The sequence below is a fragment of the Macrobrachium nipponense genome, chromosome 31 (assembly GCF_015104395.2).
Source record: "Macrobrachium nipponense isolate FS-2020 chromosome 31, ASM1510439v2, whole genome shotgun sequence".
Classification (NCBI taxonomy): domain Eukaryota; kingdom Metazoa; phylum Arthropoda; class Malacostraca; order Decapoda; family Palaemonidae; genus Macrobrachium; species Macrobrachium nipponense.
In genome coordinates this window covers 62,218,156-62,240,655 of record NC_061093.1, presented here as the reverse complement: position 1 = coordinate 62,240,655, position 22,500 = coordinate 62,218,156, and the positions used below count along the sequence as shown (strand labels likewise).

General features: G+C 37.4%; 1 protein-coding gene across 1 annotated transcript in view; it reads right to left on the bottom strand.

Moving 5' to 3' along the window:
- Positions 1-22,500, bottom strand: part of LOC135207051 (cubilin-like) — a 252,388-nt gene that overhangs the window by 75,768 nt on the left and 154,120 nt on the right. The window contains 13 exon segments of the mRNA XM_064238684.1: positions 5,535-5,719; positions 6,716-6,890; positions 7,451-7,638; positions 8,616-8,756; positions 11,477-11,546; positions 11,584-11,710; positions 12,203-12,324; positions 12,664-12,758; positions 14,056-14,194; positions 15,445-15,633; positions 16,874-17,059; positions 19,854-20,072; positions 22,098-22,262. Of these exon segments, the coding sequence (XP_064094754.1) occupies positions 5,535-5,719; positions 6,716-6,890; positions 7,451-7,638; positions 8,616-8,756; positions 11,477-11,546; positions 11,584-11,710; positions 12,203-12,324; positions 12,664-12,758; positions 14,056-14,194; positions 15,445-15,633; positions 16,874-17,059; positions 19,854-20,072; positions 22,098-22,262 (2,001 nt within the window).

Below are 22,500 nucleotides of genomic sequence, written 5' to 3'. Positions count from 1 at the left end.
GTACCAGTCGACCAGACGTGACGTTGATTGACAAAATCAAGAAGAATGTATCAGTCACTGATGTCGCAATACCATGGGACATCAGAGTAGATGAGAAAGAAAGAGAAAAAATTGATAAGTATCAAGACATGAAAATAGAAATAAGAAGGATATGGGATGTGCCATCATAGGAACACTAGGCACTATCCCAAGATCCCAGAAAAGGAACCTGGAAAAATTTGATGTGGAAGTAGCTTCAGGACTCATGCAGAAGAGTGTGATCCTAGAAACGGCGCACATAGTAAGAAAAGTGATGGACTCCTAAGGAGGCAGGATGCAACCCGGAACCCCACTCTATAAAAACCATCCACTCGAATAAGATGACTGTGATAGGCCCTCCGTAACCCCCCCCCCAAAAAAAAAAAAAAAAAAAAAAAATAAAAAAAAATAATAATAATGTAGGGGTTTATGTGTAGAGGTTGAAATTTACCTTTTATCTCAATTTACGTTATATCTCAGATGCTATTTAATTCTTTTCATTCAATTTTCATTTCTTTTGAAGGAAAATTAAAAAATGTACCCTAAACAAAGTGTTTTCCTGCTTGCAATATATTAATGTCTATTGCTTTTCTTTATTCAGTTCCTTAAAGAATTGAATTAACTTTTTAGAATCTTTCTAACAAAAGAATTCTAGTCGAGATATTGTACTTCGACACAATCGAAATTGGTCTCTGTATAGAAAATTAATTATTTTATTATTAATCGTATCTTACCTCGACGAACATAAAAACCAATTGTCATGTTGTTACTATTGAAAAATAATAATTCAAATAAGTATTTTTTACTCAAATCCCATAAACAGATCAACAGTTGAACAAGTAAACTTAACATTATTATTATATTCACTCGATAAAAACGAAACAAACTGCCTTTTTTTCATGAAAATAAACAGAACTCAAACCCACTCCTACTTTACCTCGACGAAATCGAAACTGCCATTTTTCTGTTGTTTAAAAAAAACAGAAAACGAACAAAAAGGTAACTGAGACACTCTAAGTCGCTCCTTACCTCGACAAAATCGAAACTGCCATTTTTCTGTTTGTTTAAAAAAAACAGGAAACGAACAAAAACAGGTAAACTGAGACACTCTAAGTCACTCCTTACCTCCGCGAAATCCGGCACCGCCATCTGTTTTTTAGGAAACGAAACAAAAAGGTAAACTGAAACACTCTTAAGCCACTTTTTCTTACCTGAACGAAATCGAAACCTTTGCCAAAAAAAATTTTTTTTGTTTAAAAAAACAGGAAACGAACAAGGTAAACTGAGACACTAATTCATCCTTAACCTCGAACGAAATCGAAACTGCCTTTTTCTGTTGTTTAAAAAAAACAGGAAAACGAACAAAAAAGGTAACTGAGGACACCTAAGTCACTCCTTACCTCGACGAAATCGAAACTGCCATTTTTCTGTTGTTTAAAAAAAACAGGAAACGAACAACAAGGTAACTGAACACTCTTAAGTCACTCTTACCTCGACAAATCGAAACTGCCATTTTTCTGTTTGTTTAAAAAAAAAAAGGAAAACGGAACAAACAAGGTAATGAGGACACTCTAAGGTCCTCCTTACCTCGACGAAATCGAAACGTTATTTTTCTGTTGTTTAAAAAAAAACAGGAACGAACAACAAGGTAATAAACTGAGGACACTCTAAGTCACTCCTTACCTCGACGAAATCGAAACTGCCATTTTTCTGTTGTTTAAAAAAAACAAAAAAAACAGGAAACGAACAACAAGGTAACTGAGACACTCTAAGTCACTCCTTACCTCGACGAAAAATCGAAACTCCCCATTTTTTGTTGTTTACAGAAAGAACAACAAGGTAAGAAACACTCTAAGTCAATCCTACCTCCCGACGAAAATCGAAACTGCCATTTTTCTGTTGTTTAAAAAAACAGGAAACGAACAAAAAGGTAACTGAGACACTCTAAGTCACTCCTTACCTCGACGAAATCGAAACTGCCATTTTTCTGTTGTTTAGAAAACAGGAAAACGAACAAAAAGGTAACTGAACACTTCTAAGTTTAAAAAACTCCCTTACCTCGACGGAAATCGAACTGCCATTTTTTCTGGTTGTTAAAAAAAACGGAAACAACAAAAAGGTAACTGAGACACTCTAAGTCACTCCTTACCTCGACGAAATCGAAACTGCCATTTTCTGTTGTTTTTAAAAAAAACAGAAACGAACAAAAACAAGGTAATGAGACACTCTAAGTCACACTCCTACCCCCTGTACAAAGAAATCGAAACTGCCTTTTTATGGTTGTTTTAAAAAAAACAGGACGAACAAAAAGGTAACTGAACACTCTAAGTTCACTTTTCCTTACCTCGACGAAATCGAAACTGGGGGGGGGCCATTTTTCTTGTTGTTTAAAAAAAAACGGAAAACGAACAAAAAGGTAAATGAGACACTCTAGTCACTCCTTACCTCGACGAAATCGAAACTGCCATTTTCTGTTGTTTAAAAAAAAAACAGGAAACGAACAAAAAGGTAACTGAGACACTCTAAGTCACTCCTTACCTCGACGAAATCGAAACTGCCATTTTCTGTTGTTTAAAAAAAAACAGGAAACGACAAAAAGGTAAACTGAGACACTCTAAGTCACTCCTTACTCGACGAAATCGAACTGCCATTTTCTGTTGTTTAAAAAAAACAGGAAACGAACAAAAAGGGTAACTGAGACACTCTAAGTCACTCCTTACCTCGACGAATCGAAACTGCCATTTTTCTGGTTGTTTAAAAAAAAACAGGAAAACGAACAAAAAAGGTAACTGAGACACTCTAAGTCAACTCCTTACCTCGACGAAATCGAAACTGCCATTTTTGTTGTTTAAAAAAAAAAACAGAAACGAACAAAAAGGTAACTGAAAACTCTAAGTCCCATCTTACCTTCGAACGAAATTCGAAACTGCCATTTTTTCTGTTGTTTAAAAAAAAAACAGGAAACGAACAAAAAGGTAACTGAGACACTCTAAGTCACTCCTTACCTCGACGAAATCGAAACTGCATTTTTTCTTTTGTTTGTTTAAAAAAAACAGAAACGAACAAAAAAGGTAACTGAGACACTCTAAGTCACTACCGACGAAACGAAACTGCCTTTTTTTATTTCTGTTGTTTAAAAAAAAACAGGAAACGAACAAAAAAGGGTAAACTGAGACACTCTAAAGTCACTTTTTTCCTACCTCGCCCCGAAATCGAAATGCCATTTTTCTGTTGTTTAAAAAAACAGGAAACGAACAACAAGGTAACTGAGACACTCTAAGTCAATCCTTACCTCGACGAAATCGAAACTGCCATTTTTCTGTTGTTTAAAAAAAACACAGGAAACGAACAAAAAGGTAACTGAGACACTCTAAGTCACTCCTTACCTCGACGAAATCGAAAACTGCATTTTTTTCGTGTTGTTTAAAAAAAACAGGAAACGAACAAAAAGGTAACTGAGGGACACTCTAAGTCACTCCTTACCTCGACGAAATCGAAACTGCCAAATTTTTCTGTTGTTTAAAAAAAACAGAAACTAACAAAAGGTAACGGAGACACTCTAAGTCACTCCTTACCTCGACGAAATCGAAACTGGCCAGGTAAAAAAACTGAGACACCCTAAGTTTCATCCTTACCTCGGACGAAAATCGACCTGCCAACAAAAAGGTAAACTGAGACATCTAATCACTCCTTACCTCGGACGAATCGGAAAAAAAACTGCCATTTTCTTGTTGTTTAAAAAAAACAGGAAACGAACAAAAAAAGGTAACTGAGACACTAATTGTCACTCCCTTACCTCGACGAAATCGAAACTGCCATTTTTTCTGTTGTTTAAAAAAACAGGAAAACGAACAAAAAGGTAACTGAGACACTCTAAGTCACTCCTTACCTCGACGAAAATCGAAACTGCCATTTTTCTGTGTTTAAAAAAACAGGAAACGAACAAAAAGGAACTGAGACACTCTAAGTCACTCCTTACCTCGACGAAATCGAAACTGCCATTTTTCTGTTGTTTAAAAAAAAAACAGGAAACGAACAAAAAGGTGTAACTGAGACAACTCTAAGTCACTCTTAACTGACGAAATCGAAACTGCCATTTTTCTGTTGTTTAAAAAAAACAGGAAATAGAACAAAAAGGTAACTGAGACACTCTAAGTCTAGTCACTCCTTACCTCGACGAAATCGAAACTGCATTTTCTGTTGTTTAAAAAAAAAACAGGAAACGAACAAAAAGGTAACTGAGACTCTAACACTCTAAGTCATCTTACCTCGAAACGAACAAAAATACTGAAAGGACACTCTAAGTCACTCCTTACCATCGAAACATTTTCGTTTGACACAGGAAAAACGAACACAAAAAAAGGTAAACTGAGACACTCTAAGTCACCTCTACCTCGACGAAATCGAAACTCTTTTTGCCATCTGTGTTTATTTTTTCACGGAAACGAACAAAAATGTAACTGAGACACTCTAAGTCACTCCTCCTTACCTCGACGAAATCGAAACTGCCATTTTTCTGTTGTTTAAAAAAACAGGAAACGAACAAAAGGTAACTGAGGACACTCTAAGTCATCCTTACCTCGACGTCATACGAAATCGAAACTGCATTTTTCTGTTGTTTAAAAAAAAACACGGACGACAAAAAGGTAATTTTTTCTGAGACACTCTAAGTCACTCCTTACCTCGACGAAATCGAAACTGGCCATTTTTCTGTTGTTTAAAAAAACAGGAAAACGAACAAAAAGGTAACTGACACCTCTAAGTCATCCTTACCTCGACGAAATCGAAAACTGCCATTTTTCTGTTGTTAAAAACGGAAACGGAACGAACAAAAAGGTAACTGAGACACTCTAGTCACTCTTACCTCGACGAAATCGAAACTGCCATTTTTCTGTTGTTTAAAAAAAACAGAAACGAACAAAAAGGTAACTGAGACACTCTAAGTCACTCCTTACCTCGACGAAATCGAAACTGCCATTTTTCTGTTGTTTAAAAAAAACAGGAAAGAAACGAACAAGTAACTGAGACACTCTAAGTCACTCCACCTCGACGAAATCGAAACATGCCAAATCTGTTTTTTGTTTTTAAAAAAAACAGGAAACGAACAAAAAGGTAACTGAGACACTCTAAGTCACTCCTTACCTCGACGAAATCGAAACTGCCATTTTTCTGTTGTTTAAAAAAAAACAGGAAACGAACAAAAAGGTAACTGAGGACACTCTAAGTCACCCACCTCGACGAAATCGAAACTGCCATTTTTTCTGTGTTTTAACAGGAAACGAACAAAAAATGACGAGGACTGAGACACTCTAAGTCACTCCTTACCTCGACGAAATCGAAACTGCCATTTTTCTGTTGTTTAAAAAAAACAGAAAACGAACAAAAAGGTAACTGAGACACTCTAAGTCACTCGTACCTCGACTACGAAATCGAAACTGACCATTTTAAACTGTCGTTTAAAAAAAACATGAAAGACGCACAAAAAGGTAACTGAGACACTCTAAGTCGCTCCTTACCTCGACAAAATCGAAACTGCAGTTGGGATGGTGCTCAATTTGCAAAGTGGCAAAGTGGAAACGAATTCTCTTTCCCGGCCTCACGCGGATGGTGTAGTAACAATCTCGGTTTATTGGGTATCTTCCTGGATACCCAGGTGAATTGATGGATCCGTACTCTCGCCCTTCTACGTGGTCACCACAAACTGCAAAGCAGGAAACTTGATAAATGTCCAGACTAATGGATATAACACCGAAGCTTTCAAAGACCCCCTTTCAGTGGCTGTTTATGGTTCAAATCTAGAATTTTTGAATCTGTTGAAACTAATTTTCTATTAAATTACATTTTCACCATGGAGTTCTACAAAGAATATTAATTCTTCCACAAGATAATTTAGTAATGAATGGGTTTACATTTAGTAAAACTGAAGATTTGACAGAGAAAATGAGACCAAAGAGGAGAGCCTCTGAAAATAAGTATGGAAATCAAATGAAATAAGATACTCAAGTCATTCTCGTACATGCATATTCCCACCGTAAGTTAACTAGAATTACAGTTTTCATACTGTATTTAAAAAGGAACGTATCAATCAAAGATAAATGATGGAACGATACACGGCAAAATTTTGACAAGTAAAAGAAAAAATTGAAAGCAATATTTAAAACGAGACATTCAAAAATGTGACTATATTTATTCAACAGTTAAATTTGAAATAAAAGTTAAATCATTTTTCTCTTTTATTCCTCGATGCCTTCGTGCTTCAAGACTGATTTATCTTCCATATATAGATAACAAAGACGAAAGTATTTTCTATAAATGCGTAATAGCCTATTCCACCATAGTAAGCGAAGAAACAGGCTGGTGAACGGGAAATGAAATAACTACGAAAAAAAATAAAGATTTCAAAAACATTAAAGAAGTTTTGGAATTTAAAAGCTCGTAAATTCATAAAAAATGTGGGGAAAAAATAGGGTTTTCAATACTCAGAGCAATGAAAAGTTTGAGTGATTTCTTTCTCATTTTTTGAAGTCATTTTATGAAAAAATATATCCTTTCTCATTTTTGAAGGCATTTTATGAAAAAAATATATCTTTGATGGCCCTTCGTTTCTTCCTCATTCTTTCGTAATGGTGCCGTTTGCCTGAAATCATTTATTCTCACTCATGTCTCATTTTATCACTTCCTTATGAATGCTACTCACCTGGATCAGTAGCATTCCAGGTGAAATTAAATCCGTAGCCCGCCAAGGAATGATCTGACCTAAACCAAAGGTACAGTCGGTTGTGAGTGCTTATGATGCTACCGTTGTTTCCCGGAAGAGTTGTGCCGCAAAAGCGACCAATTTGCTGCGAACTGGAACTACCCCCGTCGTGAATCTGTTCAGAGTAGCGTAATGAGGATTAGAATATTGTATAATAAGAGCTTTAGTCTTATTCTTTTGACATTTATGATTAGTTCTAGTTGCCTAATTGATCACGTGTTAAGTTGAGTTGAGTTGAATATAGAATTTAGGCCAGAGGCCTATGAGGTCATTCAGCCCTGAAATGGAAATTGACAGTTAAAGGTTTGAAAGGTGTAACAGGAGGAAAAGCTCAAAGCAGTTGCACTATGGATCAAGTGTTAGGAGAGGATGGAAACTAAGATGGAAGAAAGAGAATATGAAACGAGGTACAGTAAAACGAACGAAAGTGGCTGCAGCTAGGGGTCGAAGGCACACTGCAAAGAACCTAAAGTAATGCCTACAGTGCACCGGATGAGGTCCACTGACGGCACTAACCCCCAGTTCTTTTCCAGTGAAAACTCAGATGGAAAATCCACACGGGTATTCACTACATAATAATGATTGGTATCCACGTAACTTTTATTTTTTTTAGAACGTTTAAATCAAACTTATCTCATTCCATGACTAGAATCTTACACAGACAGGACTGCTTACCTGAAGCCAGTCAAATATACAGTTGCGCCCACTGCCTTCCAAATGGAAATAATGGAAGGTGAGGTTGATGACCTGGTTGTTCGGCACGATGATCACATAGGGACAGCTTATGTTGTGCCCGTAGGTTTGACCCTGAATTCCAGGGTAGGCTACCTGTCCCTCACTCCCAGTCAGGCGGCCCCCGCATTCTGGAATGTTGTCAATAAAGTAGTATACTTCTATCAGCCATTTAAATTGAAAGTAGTATACTTCTATCAGCCATCTAAATTGAAAGTAGTATAGTACTTCTATCAGCCATCTAAATTGAAAGTAACATAGTACTTCTATCAGCCATCTAGATTGAAAGTAGTATAGTACTTCTATCACCAATTTACATTGAAAGTAGTGCTTCTATCAGCCATCTAAATTGAGAGTAGTGCTTCTATCGGCCATCTAAATTGAAAGTAATATAGCACTTCTATCAGCCATCTAAACTGAAAGTAATATAGCACTTCTATCAGCCATCTAAATTGAAAGTAGTACTTCTATCAGCCATCTAAAATGAATTTCCACTTTACAAAGATGATCGTTGTGAACACTATGGCGGGATTAAATGCATTATTTTTTTATAGGGAATGTTGGAAGTGGCTGTGACGACACGAAGAAGTAGAAATGTCAAAAATTAGTGTTAAAAGTAAATTTTCATTTACAACATTTTTTAAGATGTTCATGTTAAGATTTTCTATTGTAACTAGCAATCTCTGTTTTAATATTATTCCTTCACTTTTTTTATATTAACGCAATGAGAAATCTCACATATACAGGGTGTCCCTAAAGTCCCAGTACCATTACAAGTATTTATTGCCTAGAATGGTACTGGGAATTTATGGACACCCTTTATATCTCAGACATACAGGGTGACCATAAAGTCCTAGTACCATTCTAGGTAATAAATACTTGTAATGGTACTGGGACTTTATGGACAACCTGTATATGGTGTCCATAAAGTCCCAGTACCATTTCAAGTATTTATTGCCCAGAATGGTACAGGGAATTTATGGACACCCTGTATATCTCAGATATACAGGGTGTCCATAAAGTCCTAGTACCACTACAAGTATTTATTGCCCAGAATGGTACTGGAACTTTATGGACACCCTGCATCTCTTAATTACAGAGCACTCACGTTCAGTCTCCGTCTGGCACCGATCTCCTGTGAAAGCCGCCGTGCACCTGCATGTGAAGGAGTTCAGTCCCTGAGTGCAAGTGCCTCCATTCAGGCAGGGCTGACTCATACATTCGTCCATGTCCAACTCACAGTTTTGACCTACAAATGATAAAAAAAGTGTTTTCAATGACGTCTGCAAATGCACGGATACTCCCCACAGACCAGTCATGTGGAAACTCAGTAGAAATGTATATTTAAAATACCCGACGTGAGTGTAATGATTTTTTAAAGCTTTTACGCCAAACTGTGTCAGGTTATAAAAAACATCTGCTGTCTTGGAACTTCTCATTTTCCTAATTCAATATATCTTAGTTTAACCAGTCCACTGAGCTGCTTAGCATCTCTCCTAGGGCTAGCCCTGAGGATTAGGTACTTTTACGTGGCTAGGTAACCAGTTGGTTACCTAGCAACGAGACCTACAGCTCACTGTGGGATCCGAACCACATTGTATCGAGAAATCACCAGAAACAAATTCCTCTGGTTCTGGTTCCACGCTGGCAGAGTGGAGAAATGGCAGAGGTTGGTATGGTGGCCTAGAGCAAGTGCTATTCATTTTTAGGCTACTTTTAAGAATCAAGATTGCGCAATGTCACTGGGTTCCTCAGTTATATAAGAAAAAACGTACAAGGAACTGAAGCGTTCTTATCCTTATATTTATTGTTTTTTATATTATGAGCGACTACTTCAAACATTCTTAATCTTCAAAATATTTTAAGACAATATCAGGACCCTAGAGAGCGCATGTTACCATAGTGGCATGCCACTCAGATGTTGCGGGTTCGCGCCTCCCCCAGGGCGATGGGAATAGCCGTTTGGGGTCTGCAGTGGGAGGTTGAAATCAACATTCTTTGGAAGCTTGAATTTCAAGTCAATGGCCCATTTGGTGTGCTTGTGTCATGTGAGTAGGTTTCATCTACTGTAATAATAATAGTAATAATTGGGAAAACTCTCTATCACGAGAGTATATACAATATTCCAAGGGGTCCACAATAATAAAAATGTTGAATGTTCGTGTGTAATTTATAAATGTTTTATAAAAGCTTTTGGACCCCTTTTTATTTTGGACTAAAGATGAACCCAGAGAAGGGTTCGAAAGCTTTTATAGTGTTTATATATGTTATTCACGAACATTTAACTTTTATATAATTGTGGACCCCCTAGAACAAATAATAATAATAATAATAATAATAATAAATAATAATTAATAATAAAATATATCTGGAACCAAATAATAAGTAATAATAATAATAATAATTAATAATAAAATAAATCTGGGGACATCAGAATGGAGTTTGGAATAGAAAAATGTGCCTTAGTCAACATACAAAAAGGCAAAGTAACGAGAACTGAAGGGATAAAGCTACCAGATGGGAGCAACATCAAACACATAGATGAGACAAGATACAAATACCTGGGAATAATGGAAGGAGGGGATATAAAACACCAAGAGATGAAGGACACGATCAGGAAAGAATATATGCAGAGACTCAAGGCGATAATCAAGTCAAAACTCAAACGCCGGAAATATGATAAAAGCCATAAACACATGGGCAGTGCCAGTAATCAGATACAGCGCAGGAATAGTGAATGGACGAAGGCAGAACTCCGCAGCATAGATCAGAAAACCAGGAAACATATGACAATACACAAAGCACTACACCCAAGAGCAAATACGGACAGACTATACATAACACGAAAGGAAGGAGGGAGAGGACTACTAAGTATAGAGGACTGCGTCAACATCGAAAACAGAGCACTGGGGCAATATCTGAAAACCAGTGAAGACGAGTGGCTCAAGAGTGCATGGAAGAAGGACTAATAAAAGTAGACGAAGACCCAGGAAAATATACAGAGACAGGAGAATGATAGACAGACAGAGGACTGTTTTCACAACAAACCAATGCACGGACAATACATGAGACAGACTAAAGAACTAGCCAGCGACGACAATTGGCAATGGCTACAGAGGGGAGAGCTAAAGAAGGAAACTGAAGGAATGATAACAGCGGCACAAGATCAGGCTCTAAGAACCAGATATGTTCAAAGAACGATAGACGGAAATAACATCTCTCCCATATGTAGGAAGTGCAATACGAAAAATGAAACCATAAACCACATAGCAAGCGAATGCCCGGCACTTGCACAGAACCAGTACAAAAAGAGGCATGATTCAGTGGCAAAAGCACTCCACTGGAGCCTGTGCAAGAAACATCAGCTACCTTGCAGTAATAAGTGGTACGAGCACCAACCTGAAGGAGTAATAGAAAACGATCAGGCAAAGATCCTCTGGGACTATGGTATCAGAACGGATAGGGTGATACGTGCAAACAGACCAGACGTGACGTTGATTAACAAAGTAAAGAAGAAAGTATCACTCATTGATGTCGCAATACCATGGGACACCAGAGTTGAAGAGAAAGAGAGGGAAAAAATGGATAAGTATCAAGATCTGAAAATAGAAATAAGAAGGATATGGGATATGCCAGTGGAAATCGTACCCATAATCATAGGAGCACTAGGCACGATCCCAAGATCCCTGAAAAGGAATCTAGAAAAACTAGAGGCTGAAGTAGCTCCAGGACTAATGCAGAAGAGTGTGATCCTAGAAACGGCACACATAGTAAGAAAAGTGATGGACTCCTAAGGAGGCAGGATGCAACCCGGAACCCCACACTATAATACCACCCAGTCGAATTGGAGGACTGTGATAGAGCAAAAAAAAAAAAATAAAAATAATAATTAATAATAATAATAATAATAATATAATAATAATAATAATAATAATAATAATAATAATACTGCATGTTTGAACCTCTTACCTGTATAACCAGGGAGACAAATACAATTTGTAATGTAAGACCCAGGGTACTGAGTGCAAGTACCACATTCCTACAGGGTTGTTTGCACACCAATTTGTAGGTTGAACTTGACCTCCTCCTCCTCCCCCTGCTGTTCCTCCCCCAGTCCCCGATGGTACACAGCCATTGAATCCCATGCCACTACCCTGGTACCCAGGCGGACAGATGCACTGGTAGTAAGACGATGACATTCTGAAAATGCAGACAGTACAGTGGCGTAACCAAAGGGTAAATATTGTTCAGGGACAATAATATAATTTAGGTATAACTCATTTTATTTGACCAAGCAGTATCTGTCATACAGCTGACAAAAATAGTCATATATATATATATATATATATATATATATATATATATATATATATATATACAGGCAGTCCCCGGTTATCGGCGGGGTGTTCCATTCCTGAGGGGGTGCCAATAAGCAAAATCCACCATTAACTGAAACTCAGCGATTTATGGCACCATATGCCCCATTTTGGCGCCTATGTTAGCTATGTTATGGCGCCAATAACCGGAACTCAGCCTGTTATGGCGCCATAAATCGCCGATTTTATGGGGCTAGACGAGCGCCATAAAACCGCGTCGCCAATAACCGAGCCCAGTAACCAGAGGCTGCCTGTATATATATAAAGAGTGTGTGTGTGTGTATATGGTTAATTCCATGAATAATTAAAGCTCTTACGTGGATTGTAACTGCATGTAGCCAAAGGATGACACGGGTTATTTAGACAAGGATTAGGGATGGGCATGCAGGTCACCCCGTCTCCTGTATACCCTGAAGCACACGGGCCACATCGACGACTACCCTGGAAAAGTTGGGAAAGTTGAGAGATTCATTAAAATTGTTCTGTTTAATTTAAAAAAAAGACAATTAACCTATGAAATTACAAATTGACTGCGAGGAATGTGTGTTTAAAATTAGGAAAAAGGGGGTTATGGGGTAGGTAGGGAATTAGGAGGGTAAGGGAGACATAACACATCCACCCTCCTCCTGTAAACCTGTTTTTTTGCCCGGGTTGGGGCTGGGTAGATAGGGGATCGGGAGGGTAGGGGAGACATGACAGACAGCGCCGGGTACCAGCACAGAGTAGCGTGCACCATCAAGCTTTTATTGATAGTAATATAATAATAATAACAATGCTTACTCTTATGTTTTCACATCTGCTGAAAGGAGAACATCCACCGTTACTGAAGAGACACTCGTTGATGTCGCTGCAGAAGAATCCATTGCCGGAGTATCCTGAGAGACAGAGACAAAGACCCAGATGAGATCATGGTCTCAAAGTGAATGGGTTTTACCTATAAACACTGTTCATTTAAGAAGAGCTTTTACATTTAACAAGATAGGAAGAGACCGACGGACAACCTTATACATAAATATTATAACTATGGTTAAGTATATCTTAGTTTTACCAGACCACTGAGCTGATTAACAGCCCTCCTAGGGCTGGCCCGAAGGATTAGATATTTTTACGTGGCTAGGAACCAATTGGTCACCTAGCAACGGGACCTACAGCTTATTGTGGGATCCGAACCACACTATAACGAGAAATGAATTTCTATCACCAGAAATAAATTCCTCTGATTCCGCGTTAGCCAAGCCGGGAATCGAACCTCGGACCACCAGATGGGCAGCCGAGCGCGAAAACCACTCGTCCAGCGAGGAACTAATAAATATGGTAATAACTATGAAGAGAAGAAATGCAGACGCATGAACAGGAAAATGAAAAGCGTATCAAGATCTGTAATGAATGTTTCGCGTCATTTCACACAACGTGCGCGATGCAAGTAATTCATATAAATCATATAATAAAAGCACCAGCATAGCTAACCTAACCTGCAATTATTTCAGTTGCTTATTTTCAAATCGCTCATAAAACCAAGGTATAATTTTACCTGAAATTGTAGGTTTGAAACTGCTATGTGCTCACATACTCACACATGAATCCTTTTTCTGTGAACACATGTTTTTTTGCAGTATTAAGGTAATGATTATGCACTCCTCTGAATTATCAGCTAAATTATAAATTATCAATTCCATAACTTTCGATAAATGGCTCTATAATACATGTTACTGTTATACATACATACATACATACATACATACATACATACATACATATATATATATATATATATATATATATATATATATATATATATATATATATATATATATATATGTGCATATACAATATATATATATATATATATATATATAAATATATATATATAGAGGAGAGAGAGGAGAGTAGAAGAGAGAGAGAGAGAGAAGAGAGCAGAGATGCGTACAAAAGCATATTTTCAAGAAGAGAGAGAGAGAGAGAGAGAGAGAGAGAGAGATGCTCTTATATAATCTAAATAGTAATTACTTTCATCAGAGAACAAAGAGAGAGAGAGAGAGAGAGAGAGAGAGAGAGAGAGAGAGAGAAATGCAACATGTAATCTCAACTGCAGTTACTTTTATCAAAAGGATCCCAGTCTACTAAGGTCACTGGCAACTAAGAGAGAGAATACAAAGTCGAAAATCACCCAACCTTGAGGACAAGGACCACAGGAGAACCCTCCAGGAAAATTCACACACTGGACAGGTGGATCGTGCGAACACCGGGGCTGTGAAGCTGTACATTCGTCAACGTCCACACAAGCTGGACTGCTTGTTCCACTTTTCCAACCCTGTGGGTACAGAAAGTCGGGATATTTAGAAAAAAAATGGTATTTAATAAAAGTAATATTTTATTTTTAACTGATTACAAGCCTTGTAATTCCATTTTTCCAACCCTGTGGGACAGAAAGTCGGGATATTTATAAAAAAAAATATTATTTAATAAAAGTAATATTTTATTTTAAACTGATTACAGGCCGTGTAATTCCACTTTTCCAACCCTGTGGGTACAGAAAGTCGGGATATTTATTAAAAAAAATGGTATTTAATAAAAGCAATATTTTATTTTGAACTGATTACAGGCCTTGTAATTCCACTTTTCCAACCCTGTGGGTACAGAAAGTCGGGCTATTTAAAAAAAAAATGGAATTTAATGAAAGTGATATTTTATTTTGAACTGATTACGGGCTGTGTAATTCCACTTTTCCAACCCTGTGGGTACAGAGAGTCGGGATATTTTAAAAAATATGGTATTTCATAAAAGTAATATTTTATTTTTAACTGATTACAGGCCGTGTAATTCCACTTTTCCAACCCTGTGGGTACAGAAAGTCGGGATATTTATGAAAAAAAAAATTATTTAATAAAAGTAATATTTTATTTTGAACTGATTACAGCCCGTGTAATCTTCTTTATGAAACTGTACTATAAGATATTGTCTTTGTTGTGAGGACAGTAGTGCCATTTTCCAACACTGTGTTTACAGAAAGTCGGGTTTTTTTAAGAAAATGGCATTTCAGAAAGTCGGGTTCTTTTTTAAAAATGGCATTTAATAAAAGTAATATTTTATCTTGAACTAATTACAGACCGTGTAGTCTTCTTCATGAAACTGTATAACATACAGTCTTTGCTGTGAAGACAGTAGTGACTTTACTAATCCTATGGGTATAGAAAATTGGGATCTTTTAAAAAAAAAATGGCATTTAAAAGAAGTAATATTTTATCTTGAACTGACTACGGACCGAGTAATCTTCTTAATGAAACTGTATAAGATACTGTCTTTGCTGTGAGGAAAGTATATAATGGAAGTGGAAAATTAGACTAAAGAACCTTAAGAATATATCATCTTCTGTTTGCTAACACCGACTTACGGCCTGCTCTATGAGCAAGAGCCCGTGCTGGCATAAGGCCAGCTTAATCTGAAACAACATAACACCGCTCATGGACGATACAATTCCTGAGAATTGAATAATGATCCGAGAAACTTATAAACTGACCAGAGGAATTTTCTTCAATTGAGAATTCCTCCTCGACAACTAACCTCATCGCAGATGCAAGAGTAAGGATGCTGGCCCCTCGGAGAAGGAATGCAGATGCCGTTTGGTCCGCATAAACCCGTACCGGAACCGGTCGAGCAATTCGTGTTCCTTTCGGTACAGCGGACGCCAAACCACCCGGGGGGGCAGGAGCACCTATATCCCCCGTCGGTGTTGGTACAGGTGGCTCCGTTCTTGATCAAAGACGGGGAGATATAATCTTATTATATTTACATACATACATACATACATACATGTGTAAATCTCAATTATAAGAGGCCCATTAAAACACTGGTTTACTACTATATTTGCATACATACTCACATACATACATGTACTATGTGTGAATCTCAAGTATAAATGGCCAATTAAAACACTCTGGTTTAAAGCTAAGGACTATATTTCGGTAAACTGATTTGCACCCTTATCAAGTCATGAATGATAAGGGTGGACGTCAGTCAACCGAAATACAGTCCTTAGCTTAAAACCAATGTGTTTTAATGGGCCTTTTACACTTGAGACGTATCCTGTTTTAACAGAAGAATTTACTGACATAATGTGTAAATATTCATAAATCGTACATATATTATATGTCCCAGTGCCATTCTAAGCAATAAATACTTGTAATGGTACTGGGCCTTTATGGATACCCTGTATATATGTACGTATATGTGTGTGTATGAATGTTATTGAGCGTGAAGGTGTTTGATTTTTGTTTATGACATATTAGCGGTCTGTTTTATAATTTACTTTAGCGTCTTGAATCATTTCCCTTCATAACACTGACGCCATAATGCAAGCATCTCCCCCCACACACTTAGAGAAAGTAGCTATAGCCATCCTTTATCTAAACGTATAATATTATTCAAGTTTTTCCTTCATCCTTTACTAAACCATATTCTGACATTGAATGGTCATGGCTTGTTTGCTTGTTTATTTCAAGGTCACTCCTGCTTGGACAGTATTGAACAAGAGCTTACCCTACTCACTGAAATTTTACTCTACTCTCCACTTCTTTCTTACTTTTCTTGACTCTTAATTAGTGTAAATAAACCATTAAACGAATATGCAATTCAGGTACGTCGCAAGGTCTTACCTGACAGCCCATATCTGTCCCCACGTGTTAACTACGTTCTTACTTTTCCTGACTTCCTATCAATGTACATAAACCATTCAACGAATATCCAATTCAGGTACGTCGCAATGTCTTACCTGACAGCCCATATCTGTCCCTACGTGTTAACTACGTTCTTACTTTTCCTGACTCCCAATCAGTGTTCAATGTACATAAACCATTAAACGAATATGCAATTCAGGTACGTCGCAAGGTCTTACCCGACGTGTTAACTACGTTCTTACTTTTCCTGACTCCCAATCAGTGCCCATAACCATTAAAAGAATATGCAATTCAGGGTAGTTCCGCCAAGGTCTTACCTGACAGCCCATATCCGTCCCGACATACTCCTCGCATTCGTTGAAGTCTTCGCTGCAGTCTTCCCCTTCCCAGCCTTTGGGGCAAATGCAGGTAAACTTCTTGTAACCATCGATGCAGGTGCCGCCATGCTGGCACGGACCGCTGTTGCATTCGTTGACCAAAAGCTCCGCCTTCAGTTGCCTCAGCTGTTTGAAGAAGAGATAGTTTGGAATGGAGGAATATAATTTTTCAGGCCTAAGGCCAAGAAGCATTGGGACCTATGACGTCAATCAGAATTGAAAGGAAGAATGAGAGTGGGAAGGTTTGAAAGGTGTAACAGGAGGCAAACCTCAAAAGCAGTTGCACTATGAAACAATTGTTAGAAAAGGGTGGAAAGTAAGGTGGGAGAGAGATAACATGAACGGACGTACAGTAAAATGAATGAAAGGGTGTGCAGCTAGGGGGCGAAGGGACGCTGCAAAGATCGTTTAAGTAGTACCTACAGTGCACCACATGACGTGCACTAGGGTACTAGCCCCCCCTACGGGTTCGTTTAAAATGAAAGCGGTTGAATAATGCTGCATTTGATTTACACTGACCGTAAGGCAGAAAGCAACAGAATGCCGTTAGTAAGAGTCCAGTCTTTAGTTAAATTATATGTTTGATTATTTGTTTGTGATAAAATCTTGGAAATTTTTCACTGTTTTAACCTGTTTTCGTCGAATTATTCTGTAGCTGGTTCAGCTGTTTGGGAAATGTATTTAGCATTATAATCAGTCTATTTGCCATGATAATGCTGATTGACTATGTAAAATGAACATCTATTTGGCACCTAATCAGTCTATTTACCTTGATAATGCTGACTATGTACAAGGAAAATCTATTTGGCATTATAATCAGTCTATTTGCCTTGACAATGATGATTGACTATGTAAAAGGAACATCTATTTGGTATTGTAATCAGTCTATTTGCCTTGATAATGCTTATTGAATATGTAAAAGGAACCTCTATTTGGTATTATAATCAGTCTATTTGCCTTCATAATGCTGACTCACTATGTAAAAGAAACATCTATTTGGCCTTATAATCAGTCTAATTACCTTGATAATGCTGATGGACTATGTTAAAGTAGCAGCTGGCTAGTACTTGTAGTGGTGTATTATTTGAAAAAGTTACTCGTAAAAAGCAAATCAAGTATTGTATATATTTGATGAAGACAATAATGGGGAATCTTTTTATTCAAAATAGCGTAAAAGAGTAAACAATCATTTCGATAAAGTACGCATATATAAAAAGGTAAGGGAACGATGAAACTTCACTTTCAGAAACTATGCTCGAATGTGGACCAATAGACTGTTCAGTTCAGTAAAAGTAGCCTTTTCATGAAATGACAAAATTGCCTTAAAAAACGCAGTTCGGTTGTGAAAGGGAATCTCTAAATTCGAAAGGGACTTTGGCAAGAAATAAGAGGAATTCTTTGAGGCTTTTAGTTTAGCAACATGCATATGATGCCCTCAATGCTTTACGTATCCTAAGGAGGATACAATGTATGCACTTTTACCCGTAGAATTACAATCTTTAATTCCTTGGTGTAGAACATCTCTCTCTCTCTCTCTCTCTCTCTCTCTCTCTCTCTTAAGCAGGACATTTTTATGTGTGACCTTTGACAATAGAAGCAGAAAGTGACTGGAGTTTCTCTCTCTCTCTCTCTCTCTCTCTCTCTCTCTCTCTCTCTCTCTCTCTCTTCCTTCTCTCTCTCTCTCTATCTCCTCCCTCTCTCTCTCTCTCTCCTCTCTCTCTCTCCAGCAGGACATTTTTATTGGGTGTGACCTTTGGACAATAGAAGCAGAAAGTGACTGGCGAGTTTTTCTCTATCTCTCTTCGATCTTCTATCTTCTCTCTCTCTCTCTCTCTCTAGCAAGGATATTTTTATGTGAGACCTTTAGACAAAATAGAAGCAGAAAGTGGACTGGGTTTCTCTCTCTCTCTCTCCTCTCTCCTCTCTCTCTTTTCTCTTCTCTCTCTCTCTCTCTCTCTCTCTCTCTCTCCTCTCTAAGCAGGACATTTTTATGTGTGACCTTTGACAAAAGAAGCAGAAAGTGACTGGAGTCTCTCTCTCTCTCTCTCTCTCTCTCTCTCTCTCTCTCTCTCTCTCTCTCTCTAAGCAGGACATTTTTATGTGTGACCTTTGACAATAGAAGCAGAAAGTGACTAAGAGTTTCTCAATTAAAATTAAAGTTAAGCAACTGATACGAATCCTATAGGCTTCACAAGTGCAGTATTATCAAGAGTGGATAGTCTACAGCTTAAATCTGAGGCAGTGAAAATTTGGCTGGATTCTTGCATAACAAGACATTCATTCATTTATATCCTCTCCAGATCGGTGGCTGCAAATGTTTTTTTATCATGTTATTTTATGTATCTAGATTGTTATCATGTTATCTTATGAATTATCTAGATTGTGTATGTTATTGTCTATTCTTTGTATATTCCATCTATATGGCCTTGGGTTGCAAATAAAACTAATTATTATTAATATTACTGTTATTATACTCCCTCCAGCAGTCATCCACCCTGGGCAAAAAAAATAAAAAATAAATAAATAAATAAATTATGTACCTAGATTGTTATTATGTTATGTATCTAGATTATGTATGTTATTGTCTATTCTTTGTATATTCCATGTAAATGGCCTTGGGCTGAAAATAAAATTTATTATTATTATTATTACTATTATTATACTCCCTCAAGCAGTCATCCACCCTGGGCAAAAAAAAATAAAAAATAAATAAATAAATAAATTAAATTATGTACCTAGAAAGTTATTATGATATCTTGTGTATCTAGATTGTGTATGTTATTGTCTATTCTTTGTATAGCCTATTCCATGAGCTGAAAATGAAATTGATCATTATTATCACTATTATTATTATTATACTTCCTGCAGCAGTCATCCAACCTGGGAAAATAAACAAAAGAAAAAAAAAAAGTTAACTTACGTTTCTTTTGACCCTCCTAAAGTTCCTCAGGAAATTTTGGGGCAACGAACCCCCGCCCCCCACAGTGATTGTCTCGTTCACTTGGATTTCAAGAGCCGCTAGACGGTCTTCAAGTTCGGGCAAGCCAGAGATCTGGGACTGAACTTCGGCGATTGTCTGACGGATCTGTGGGACGATGTTGTCCGAAAGGTCCCGAATTCTCTGGAGGTCAGTGGCGCTCTAAAAGGAACCAAGGAAATATTTAAGTCACACTTGAGTATGAATGCGTTTTACCATTATATTTATGTTGTACTTACTTACACATCAATATGTGTGTGTGTGTGTGTTTGTGATCACACCTGAGTATAAATGCCTTTTACGGTTTTAATTACGTATACTTATTTACACATCCATGTGTGTGTGTGTGTGTGTGTGTGTGTGTGTAAGCCCAAACCCATGGTGAAGCTATCTCTTGAGTGACTGATTTTGTAGTAATCAAGTTCAGTTGAATAAAGAATTTAGGCCAAAGGCCAAGCACTGGGACCTATGAGGTCATTCAGGGCTGAAATGGAAACTGAATGAAAATTAAAAACGCAAAGCAGTTGCGCTATGAATCAAGTGTTACGAGGGGGTGGACAGTAAGCTGAAGAAGGAGAATATGGAAGGTGGTACAGTAAAAGGAACGAAAGTGATTGCAGCTAGGGGCCGATGGCGCGCTGCTAAGAACCTTAAGTAATGCCTACAGTTCACCGCTTGAGGTCCACTGACGGGTTTTTGTAGTAATCAGTTTCGGTCACCCAGCGTTTAATACAGTGAAAAGAATGAGCTGGGGTGGTTGGGCAGATATGTAAACGGTTCTAAAAAAAATAAAAAATAAATAATAAACAAAATGATGAGCAAAGATCTGAAAATAGTCGCTGAGGTGGTTGGACGGATATGTAAACGACTCTAAAAAAATAAATAAATATATAAATAAATCTCTAAAAAAATAAATAAATATATAAATAGATCTCTAAAAAAAATAAATGAATATATAAATAAATGAAAATTATGGGCAAAGATCTGATAAAAGTTAGAGAATTTGGACGGCAATATTACAGAAAGGAAGCGGGAATGAAGTTGAATTCAGTAAGAAGCATAGAAGTGTTCGCCGCTAAATGGCGGAACGGACGCCGCAGACACTCATCAGGAATGTCTACAGTGCTTCAAGTGAGCGACTCGGAGCAAGCCGCCCTGATGCCACTACTCGATTACGGCTCCGAGTATCAAAGCGGATACGGGACAAATTGATTCTAACTAATGAATTCATCATAAGAAAAATGATGATAATGCCATTAAAGAGGCAAATCGTCGTTCATGGCACGTTCCTTCTCCTGAAGAGAAACAAAAGAAGCTCATGAAGCGTGCGGACAGTATTACAAACAGGAGCGGGAGCGCCTCAGCGGCGTGTTTGGTATGGTATTGGCGTCCCACCTCGGTGGTCGCGGGCTCGATTCTCGGCCATTCCATTGAGGAGTGAGAGATGTGTATTTCTGGTGATAGAAGTTCACTCTCGACGTGGTTCGGAAGTCAAGTAAAGCCGTTGGTCCCGTTGCTGAATAACCACTGGTTCCATGCAACGTAAAAGCACCATACAAAAAAAAAGGAAAAAAAAAAAACAGGAGCGGATGTTCAGCTGAAATGTTGACGTGAGGTGTTGCCAAAATTTGACGATCTGACAACAAAATTCAGCAGTGAGAATCTTTTTAATTGAACAAGATAGATTGGTGCAATTTAAACTCAAAATACTTGTTGGAGAGGGAGGTCAGATATTAGAAAGTCTTTGGAGATTGGAAATGACAAATTAATTAGTATAACAGTTTAAAATAAATATAATTTAACATTATGAAAATAATCGTAGAAGGTCACTTACGAAAATCCTGACAAATTAAATAATAAAAAACGCAAGTGATTGCCCTCTCAAAAAAAATATACCTTTTATAAGGTTGGGATAAAAACAAATCAGCTCCTAAAATAGGATCAATGCAAAAAAAAAAAAATAATCAAAAGGTCAATTGTGAAAATAATAAAAAATTAAATTAGAAAAACACACACAACTGATTGTCCTCTCAAAAAAAAAAGAAAAAAAAAACTTTTATAAAGTAAAATGAGATAAAACCAAATCAGCTTTTTAAATAGTAGCAATGCTAAGCCCTTTTTGCATCACTCTTTCTGCAAAAAAAAAAAAAAAAAAAAAAAAAAACACAATTATTAAGTTATGCTTACCGACTGCTGAAGTTGATCCAATCTGTTGAGTAGATTCTGAACGCGCTGGGTCCCTTCGGGAGTAGCGAGGCTGGCTAAGGAACTCAGCCTGGACACATTCACTGCTAACGGATCCAAAGTCGTTCGTATCTGAGTGACGTCACCGCGCAATCGTCCTATGTTGTTCTACGAAGGAGAGTTAATGATAGTAAGCATAACCTCATTTCAGAATTTTCATTAAACTATAAGTCTGCTTATGTATTTAGTCTGCATGAAAATAACAAGCAACGAAAGGCTAAGAGGAACAGCTATTAGTGTCGTCTTTTAGGATGAGAGAACATCGATCTGCATAGTGAAAAAATATAATTCTAGGTAAGGTGAAATCAATGACCATATAATTCTGAGTAAGGTGAAATCAATGACC